Raw genomic sequence first — 10,652 nt, 5'->3', positions numbered from 1 at the left:
ATATATATATATATATATATAAAAAAGCCCAATTGCTCCTAAAAACTACCGCGGGAAAACCGCGGACTTGGCAACACTGCGAAGTTGCGCAGGCGCTGTGAGGGGGAAACAGGAACTGAATTCACCGGAACACCGGAAGCGCTGCTGTGACGTCACGGGCAAACTCAGCTGGGCGATCAGTAAACAAACATACTGAAACATCTTCATCACAATCATCACCATTATCACAGAGTGTCTGTTGTCATCCGGCTGCAACAGGCTTCTTTAACTCGTCCGATCATTCCCGGTAAGTGCAGCGACAGCTGAAGTGTTGCTCATGCACAAACTCACAATATCTACTGTACTGTCAGATTATATAACGACCACACACTGCTGGCAGCTCAATCAATCACACTCAGCCTTTGTTCGCATCATTTATACTATCGTATTTTTTATTTGCACTTTCTACGAATATCATGTTTACTGGAGGAATAAATACAGGCCACTATTTACAGTTAAATGATGTTAACATTATGTACCAATATACATTTTGCCAATCGTAGTTTGTCTTTCTATTTTGAGTATAAACTCGCCATTGCCCTTAAAAATTGTAGTGTTTTAGATTTTTTCTTATTAACGTATCATTTTGACCTAGTTCTTGTTTATCTGTGGTTATGAAATGTGGCAGACAGGACTTTGTTTCCTGTCAATCAAAGTATGTTTACTTTCTCTTGTCATTGTGGTGTGATATATGTTTGTCATATTTACTTTCTATGGTGACTAATAACAGTTGATGACACACACAGGGTGGGGAAATTTCTAATGTCTCTCCCTGTTCTTTCATTTAGCAGCAGTGTGGGACGTCACACAAAAATGTGAGCAGGTTCACTTTCTGTTTGCATTTTTATATCAAGATGGCTGATGACTTGGTCTCCTGCACGGCTGGAGCACGAGGAGCCGTTCACTCCACTCAGCCCTGTGCCAAGCAGAAATACCGCAGTAATGCCCATTCACAGGGACTGTTAGACGGGCTCCTGATGCTGCGACAAGGAGGGATTCTGTTTGATGTGGTGCTCTTGGTAGAAGGAAAAGCTATTCAGGCTCACCGCATTCTCCTGGCGGCCTCATGTGACTATTTCAGGTATGTATGACTCTCCCCAAATGTTTAGGGATGAAGGAAGAAGATTTAGGAACTTTGGAAGATTTTAAAAATATTTTTAAAGAAGTCTCTAATGTTGATTGTGCCTCCTTTCCTCTCTGTGTTTAGGGGCATGTTTGCCGGCGGTTTGCGGGAGATGCAGCAAACTGAGATCCCCGTCCAAGGAGTCACATACACGGCGATGACCAAACTGCTGGATTTCATCTACACCTCCGAGCTGGAGCTGGACCTGGACACGGTACAGGAAGTGCTGTGTGCGGCCACTCTGCTGCAGGTCCAAGATGTGATCGGCTTCTGCTGCGACTTCCTGTTCTCCTGGCTGGATGATGACAACATCCTGGAGGTGGAAAAGCTAGCTGACATCTACGGGCTCAACCAGCTTGGGGAAAAAATTCGCTCATATCTGCTCAAGAACATCCAGACCTTCTCACGTACACCAGTGTATCGAAAGCTTCCTCCGGAAAAGATCCTGAGTGTGCTTTCCAGCAACGATCTGGAGGTGAACTCAGAGAACGAGGTGTATGAAGCAGCCCTGCACTACCATTACACTCCTGAACAGGTGGAGAAGGATGGGGTTTGCTTACAGGTGAGAAACAGATGGGTGGCCACTGCAGATATGACATCCCTGCATCTTGAAAAAATTGTCTGTTGAAGTGTTGATTTGCAGAAAAGGCCTAATATTACCTCATTTGATGATGCTTGGTTCAAAAATATCAATAAGAACTTTGGGCACATTTCATCACATAGCTTAGTTTTTTTCACAAAATATGTGGGGAAAAAGGTTTTTCGAATGAAATATGCTACTGTATGTGTCATTGTTATTTTATTGACTTTTTTATCGTTTAAATCAGTTTTTAGTTTTAGATTTTCTGTTTTCATTTTAATTTTTGTTAAAATTTTAGTAATTTTCTTGTGTTTTGTCATTTTTAGTATTTTAATTTTTATTAGTTAAAATTTAAAATAAGAAATTTTGCCTTGGCAACTAGGTGAAATAAAAAGGTTTTCACATTTTATTTGATTTAAATTAGCATCCTTTTATTACAAGTTACAAAAATGGCTAAAGTTTTAGTATCGGTTTTGGTTTTAGTTACCTAAAATAACCCATGTATCAGCTTTAATCAAAATAACAAAAGCAGTCATATGTCACAAGTTTTGGTTTACTGACCACAAACGTTTGAACGGTAGTATATGTGACCTGGACAACAAAACCAGTCATAAGGGTCAATTTTTCGAAATTGAGATTTATACATCATCTGAAAGCTGAGTATGTTATAGAAAGTTTATATTTCAGGTGCTGATCACTTTTTTCACCATTTTTAATATTCTGTTCACTTAAAAAAATCCAGCAGTAACTTTTTTAGAAAAACAAATATACCAAGTCTTTCAATTATTATGAGGTTATGAAACTGCACGTCTAATAATTATACAATTATACAAATAAATACTGAGAATGCACATGCATCAATGAAGTACTAAACATGAGAGATCAACAACCACTCTGTGAAATCATTTATTTATGTGGGTCAGTGACACATAGAATTGTCCATGATAAAGCAGAAATATTTTAAAAGAACTTCATTCTTCAAATTCAGAATTAGATTTGGATTTTTTTTATGAAGGTTTGTTCAAATATATATGTTGTGTGTAATCAGAAGAATCAGAATCAGCTAATATATATCAGCTTTAATGCATCAAAATAACAAAAGCAGTCAAATGTTAAAAGTTTTGGTTTTATTGACAAAAAGTAGTGTTCAAAATGTGTCATTTATAATCTTCAAACAGTATATTCAAATAATCAATTTAATGTCCAAAAACTTAACTTAAACACATACTTTTACCTTTTTCGTCACAAAAACTGTAATTTTCTGTTGCTGATTTAGTAAAACACCCACTAATGTAGCAGAAAACATCTGGGTCATGTTTGCATTTTCTTTTGTCACTGGCCATAATTCTAACCTTGTTAGAGAAATGTGAAAATCAGATGAGAATTGAACATGTAGTTGTAACCGGCTCGAATCATGTCTTTGTGGCAGTTTTCTGTTGAACGCTACAAAATGCACATTATATTTTGTGAGAGAATGTGATGTGCTCAAGCAAAACAGACACTGTTTTTGGAATTAGCACCCCAAAATTAGCACACAAAAAAAACAAGTATTAGTCTCCCCATTGCCATAGATGTGATTAGTGATATCTATGACAAATCAACTTTTCCTTCAGGATCCGTTGCAGATGTTGGAAGCAGTGCGGTTCTGTCTGATGGAGAAGCATGTGTTGCAGCGCTTGCACAGCCGGTTAAAGCAGTGTCCGCTGCGGGATTCAGTGGCCGCTGCTCTGCGTTACCACAGTCAGGAGCTGTGGCAGCCGGTGATGCAAACCCCACTCACTCAGCCTCGCTGCAGCTCCCAGTGCATCGTGGGATTCGGTGGCATGTATTCATCTAGCGCACTGGTGGACAATGAAGAGCGCTTCCAGGTGTTCCACCCCTCCTGGGGCGAGTGGCGTAGTCTGGCTGCAGATCGCGCTCCTCGCATGTCCAACATGGGCATCGCGGTGCTCAATAACTTTGTGTACCTAATTGGTGGAGACAAGAACACCAGCGGCTTCCGTGCTGAATCTCGATGCTGGCGGTAAGTGATGCTGAATATTAATTTGCATTATGTTTTTACAGATGTTGAAGTGCAACTGTGAATCTAGAACAACTGTTAGAGGGACAGTGCTTATAACTGGTTTATACATGTTACACTGTAGAAGAGAATGAAGAATTTTGTTTTTGCTGTACTTTTACCAAATTTCTCATTTTATGAAATTATGAGTCCTAATTTTTTTAATTATTATATACTTTTATTTTGTTTATTTTTAATATACTTTAATGGGTTTCATTTTTTTTATTATTTCAGTAATTTTTTGTAATAATGTTTTTGAAAGTCAATTATTTGATCAAAAATAGAGTAAAAACAACAATATTGTGAACTATTTTCTGTTGTATTATATATTAAAATGTAATTTATTCCTGTGATGCAAAGCTGAATTTTCAGCATCATTACTGCAGTCTTCAGAGTCACATGATCCTTCAAAAAATCATTCTAATGTGCTGATTTGATGCTCAAGAAACATTTCTTATTATTACAGTGTGACTGGCTTTACATTATTCAGGTTCGAGATCAGAGCTTTGACTTGGCCATTGTAGGACTTTAGATCCTCCCATTTGGCCTTGTGTTTGGGATTACTGGATTTGTATCATATCCAAATCAGAGACCAATATAATCCAATAAGTGCTGATTGGATTATTGGACTTGTTGTTTATCCAAATCTTAAACCATTATAATTGCAAGACCACTCAGAGTTTGAAAGCTTGTCAAACGAAATAAAACTCATTATTCACATAAATTCCATAAGAAGACAGAAACGGCAACAAAAAATATGTGAATCCAGTGTAAGCATAAAGAAATTAAGATGTACATCATCAGTAATATTGTTAATGTTGGGATAAAGGTTAAAAACTGTTTAGAAACTTTTACATAAAACTGGACCTCTGGTTTGCAAATGATTATACTACACTGAACAAAATTATAAACGCAACACTTTTGTTTTTGCCCCCATTTTTCATGAGCTGAACTCAAATATCTAAGACTTTTTCTATGTACACAACAAATAATAGATTAATGAGACCAAAGACTGCCCATTAGATTTACCCAAAATGAATGAATTATATCTCATGTTTAACCACTATAGAGACATCAGAGCCAGCGGCAAATTCCTGAAGATCTGGCCGGGGTGAGGCTGCTCTCGGCGGGTTCATGAGCGCTGAACGGCCGCTGACGCCCTGGAGCTCATAAGTCCGAAAACATTGGGGCAATTTTTCAAATAGACATTATCTTTATTAACAAGCCACATATTTGAAGTCTAAACAAGTACATTCTCACCTAAAAAAAACCTCATAAAACTACATTCTGAGACACAACAAACAGTATTATTTATAAAATTATAGTGGATTTGGACGTCTGCCATGACACTCACCGTGAGAAATACTGCAAGCGGTGTGATACAAGCGGTGAAACCGTTGGAGTGCTGTTATCACTAGAATATCACACTCCTCTCAGCCAATCAGATTCGAGAACCAGAAAATAACTTGTATATATTGTAATAAAATCCTGTTTTTACTCTATTTTTGATCAAATAAATGCATCCTTGGTGAGCAGAGGGGTCTCAATTATTCCAATCTTTTGGCCAGTAGTGCAAGTTGTATTTACATAAGGGCTGCAGCTACCGCAAGAATGTGACATGAGTTTATGAACTTTAGATTTAATGTGCATAATGTATACACACTCTCACATGCCTGTGTCTGCAGGTATATGCCCACGCCGGCGCAGTGATTGATGGGAAGATCTACATAGCATGTGGTCGGCGGGGAATGGCTTATCTGAAGGAGAGCTACTGTTACGATCCCAGCGGCAATCACTGGAGCTTGTGTGCAGAGGGCCCGGTGGAGCGCGCCTGGCACAACTTTTAAGAACATATCTTTGAAATGCAGTGGTTTTCAAAACTGTCCTGGAGCACCACAGTCTCCTTCATCTAGCACACCCGATTCAACTCGTCAGCTCATTATAGAGACTTTGAGAGCTGAAGTGGGTCAGATCCGCGTCATGTTCAGCAGCGGCAGCCAAAATAACCTAATAACCAGCTGCTGTGATGTCTGTTCATCAAAAAACTAAATAAAAAAAAATGAAATCAATAACTTTTGTAGCTTTAAGGATTTGATAACTTTATTCAATTTCTGTATATTCCCTACTTTCTGAAGGGCACAGGTAATTATGACATTTATTATAATGGGTTTATGTGAAGATTGTTTTAAGTTCTCTTAAATTAGAAGTTGTTATTTTTTAAAGTCTAATAAATTTTAAGGATTCATCTATATTTAATTTAGAATTTAGCGTTTGATAACTTTAATCAATTACTATATATTTCCTACTTTCTGAAGGGCAGGGGCAGATAAATATGACATTTATTTTAAATGGGTTTACGTGAAGATTGTTTTAAAAGACCTTAAATTAGAAGTTGTTATTTTTTAAAGTCTAATAAATGTTAAGATTGATAGCTCTCAATTATACTGTAATGTCGAATGGCTATAGTTAATGGTTAAATATTAGGGGGAAAACAATTTCATAGAGACATCAGTAGTTTTGATATCAGTGATACTCGCCTTTAAACAAATATTTTAAAAACAGTTAGGTTGACACTGAGCAGCATTTCAATAAGCTCTATTGTTTTGAAAAGAGAGAAGCTCAATGGGCATTATCCTTCAGTTTGTCCCGTATTAATTCAGCACAAACAGTCAAAAAAGAGAGTGTAAGTGATGCAACAAATGAAATTCTGTACAGCTGAATTTCTATTTGAAGTATAACAATTGAAAAAACAGTAATCGAGAAAAAAAAACACTTTAATAATGAGACAATATTGAATGTCTTTTTAATAACATATTGCTAAAACTCAGGACAATAATATGCATACTAAAATATTTACATAATACATTTTTGATACATCTCTAATTGTTAATTTACATTATTTGTTTGATTCATTCCATTGTTTCACGCCGGCGCAGTGATTGATGGGAAGATCTACATAGCATGTGGTCGGCGGGGAATGGCTTATCTGAAGGAGAGCTACTGTTACGATCCCAGCGGCAATCACTGGAGCTTGTGTGCAGAGGGCCCGGTGGAGCGCGCCTGGCACAGCATGGCAGCACTTAACGGCCGCGCTTATGTCATTGGAGGCAGCAACGATGGTTGCGGTTACCGGCGAGACGTCCTCAAGGTACTGAACTTCTGAAATACCCGCATCGCTGCTTTACAGTTAACAATGACTGCATGTTTTAACACCAGTTATAGCATGGTGTAAAAACTGGGTTAATTAATAAATAAAATTAATTTAATAAGTTAAAGCAAAACCTAGTGAGCTGCCAACCTAGACCACATCATAGGCTTTGCTCCTCAGGTGAAGGATGTTCCAAAAGTCAACATGTGTCAAGGTCCATAAGTCTTTTAAAAAAATTAAAAAAAAACAGATAATTTGACCATTTATGACAAGGCAAGGTTAGTTCAGGTTGTAAAATGTCATGCTGTTTAACTTAAAATGTTTTAACTTTTTTGAGTTCAATAATTAAGATGTGTACACTCATTTCTGTATTCAATATGTAAGGAAAATAAGTTATTAGTTTTACATGATATTACAGCATATGACATTAAATTCATTCAATTGAAACTTTTCTTGATTTTCAAAACCATATGAAACCATGAATACAAACAGTACATTTCTAAAAAACCTGGCACATGTGTTATAAAGTAGATTTTTTTCTTGGACACTCTTATCTTCATTAACCTTTATTTGTTTAATTATTTAATATATATTATTTGGTGCTGTCAATCGATTTAAAAAAGACAAACTAATTAATCACAATTTTGTTTTCTGAAATTAATCGTGATTAATCACACCTAGCATTAAAGTTTTTAAATATACTTTTATATTGCAACAATTTCACATCTTCAAAATAATGTGGAAATAACATAAAGACAGTAATTTTAAAAAAAATATTTGTTTAATGGCATGACTGGAGGCGAGTATCACTGATACCAAAACTACTGATGTCTCTATGATTTTTCCCCCTAATATTTAACTATTAACTATTAGCCATTCGACATTACAGTATAATTGAGAGCTATCAATCTTAATATTTATTAGACTTTAAAAAATAACCACTTCTAATTTATGTGAACTTAAAACAATCTTCACATAAACATAAATGTCATATTTAGCTACATGTGCCCTTCAGCAAGTAGGAAATATACAGAAATTGAATAAAGTTATCAAACTTTAAATTCTAAGTTAAATATAGATGAATCCTTAAAGCTACAAAAGTTATTGATTTAATCTTTTTTCTTTTGTTCTTTGATGAAGAGACATCACAGCAGCTGGTTATTAGGTTATTTTGGATGCCGCTGCTGAACATGACGCGGATGTGACACGCATCCTATTTTCTCACAACTCTTTACCTTTTCTGACCCACTTCAGCTCTCGAAGTCTCTATAATGAGCTGATGGGTTGAATCGGGTGTGTTAGATGAGGCAGACACACTGCTGCTCCAGGACAGTTTTAAAAACCACTGCATTTCAGAAGCATGTTCTTTTCTCTGTTTCCATCACCCTGTTTTTATACGCATTTTGAAGTGATGGAAACGCCACATTTCGAAAATAAATCCCTTAATTCGCAAAAAAGTTTTTACGCTCGCTTGAGGTGGGTTTTTGACTTGTGCGAAAAAGGGTTAATGCGAATAATGGGAGATGGAAACGCATTTTGCGAATAAATCCCGCATGAGCATTCAAAAAATCATGTGACTTTGCGCTATGGCAGGGGCGTAGATTACGCGGATGAGAATTATTATATTCAGTGGCTTCTCTTACTTTTCTTAGTGATATTTAGTGCCAGTTTATCAGGAAGTGACAATTTTGTTCTCTCTGACTCGTTGGATGGAAAAGTTCAATTCGTTATATTCGTAAAATTTTAATTCGCAACTTTGGATGGAAACCCGTATGTCGACTCATGCACAGTTTAAAACGGCTTTAATCGCTTTTTTGGTAATTTCATGATGACATAACTACGACATTGCATGCTCTTAGTTTCTTTTGAGCTTTAACATGAAATGATATAGCCTACCGTAGGGCTATATCGCGCGCCCCTGCATTTGTGTGTGCAATTGAAGAGCACGCGCTACGAGCACAGTATGACGGCTGACAGGACAGAATTGGTATTTACTGATATATGGCCTGACAACATCTCATCTGACCGCAGTTCACTGTTGCTCTACTGAAGCTCCTCATCATTTGTAGCTTTTCCGCGCTCGTTTGATTCACACCTGCGCTGAGGTCTGAAAGTCTCCAGTTTGATGTGTTCGCAAAGACTTTCTGCATCTAAATAAACGCAATTCTTGTCAAGAACAAAAAGAAGTGACAGAAGCAGCAGTTGTGAGTGGAGTGGCCAACCTTAACTCCGCCTCTGCGTTAATTGCGTTAAATATGTTAACTGGAAAAATTTGTCACATGCGTTAATGCGCTAATTTTGACAGCATTAATATTATTTAATATATTGCCAGTATATATAGGTTTGGGGTTGGTACAATTTTTTATGTTTTTGAAAGAAATCTCTTCTGATCACCAAGGCTGCATTTATTTGATCAACAACAACAACAAAAAACGTAAAACTGAAATATTATTACAATTTAAAAATAACTGTTTTCTATTTTAATATATTTTACAATGTAATTGAAATAGAAATATTTGTAACATTTTGTAAATGTCTTTACTGTCACATTTGACCAATTTACTGTTTCCTTGCCGAATAAAAGTATAGATATCTTTTTTTTTTTATCTTGCTGACCCCAATTTTTTTTAACAGTAGTGTAATACATTTAAAAAAATCATTACATGTTAACTTTTCTTGAAAATATACAATACATTTCTAAGAAATGTGAGAACATTTCTAAATTCTAAAATATTTGTCCTTTTTTCCCTACTCATATTTGTCATTGACACATACAGGTACATCTCAAAAAATTAGTTTCATTATCTGTAAGCCATAATCATCAAAATTTCAAGAAATAAAGGCTTGAAATATTTCACTCTATGTGTAATGAATCTATATAATATATGGGTTTCACTTTCTGAAATGAGTGACAAAAAATATTGACCTTTTTCATGATATTGTAATTTTTTGAGATGTACCTGTATGTCATTCAACACTAAAAAGTAAGGAAACGGGCCAATCTTAATTACATTTTTACAATTATTAGGGTATTGGAATCTATTGTCAAGTCTCCCAGATGCTTCATGTGAGGTTGGATCATTCTTCGTGTGGCTCGCCTGCCTATTAAGAGTGTTGTTATGAGGTTTCATTGTTGTTAGCATGCTGCCTTTAAAATCAGCTGTCTATGTGGAGAGTAGACAACAAAGCAGCTCACTATGTTTTGAACCAGAGCCAGTGACTGAGCTAAAGTTCTGTCTGTCTCTATAGGTGGCGTGCTATAACCCAATAGCAGATGTGTGGTCTGTGGTGAGTCCGTTGCCTGCTGGACATGGGGAGCCAGGCATGGCCGTACTGGATGGATGCATCTACATCCTGGGTGGAAGATCGCATGATAAGGGCAGTCGAATGAAGTATGTTCACATTTATAATGCGGAGGAGGACCGATGGGAGAGCGGGACAGCCCTCGAGGACCGTGTATCTGGGCTTTCAGCATGTGTCCTGCTTTTGCCACGAGCAGCCATGGCTCAGGCACGCAGCTGGGAGCAAAGGGCTAAAGCATCATGGGAAGAGGTGGACTGGGATGACTCGGACAACTCAAGCGAGGACTGAAGGTGTTAGCGCTGCTCAGGTGGGGCGTAAAATTGTACTTTATTAAATTGGGGACTTGTATGAAATTCCATAATTCTTTACTAGATTGAGTTCTGGTGGCAATTTCAAATTT

General features: G+C 36.8%; 1 protein-coding gene across 1 annotated transcript; it reads left to right on the top strand.

Annotated features, from left to right (window-relative positions):
• The first annotated feature begins 140 nt into the window (after positions 1-140).
• Positions 141-10,652, top strand: LOC107721071 (kelch-like protein 22). The gene is made up of 6 exons (XM_016528929.1): positions 141-286; positions 828-1,120; positions 1,247-1,724; positions 3,356-3,765; positions 6,724-6,949; positions 10,199-10,652. The coding sequence occupies exons 2-6, from the start codon at positions 894-896 to the stop codon at positions 10,538-10,540; spliced, it is 1,683 nt and encodes a 560-aa protein (XP_016384415.1). The 5' UTR covers positions 141-286; positions 828-893; the 3' UTR covers positions 10,541-10,652.

This window comes from Sinocyclocheilus rhinocerous, unplaced genomic scaffold (assembly GCF_001515625.1).
Source record: "Sinocyclocheilus rhinocerous isolate Xijiao unplaced genomic scaffold, SAMN03320098_v1.1 scaffold451, whole genome shotgun sequence".
NCBI classification, from domain to species: domain Eukaryota; kingdom Metazoa; phylum Chordata; class Actinopteri; order Cypriniformes; family Cyprinidae; genus Sinocyclocheilus; species Sinocyclocheilus rhinocerous.
Note: the sequence above shows the minus strand (reverse complement) of the source record. Positions and strands in the feature narration are given on the sequence as shown.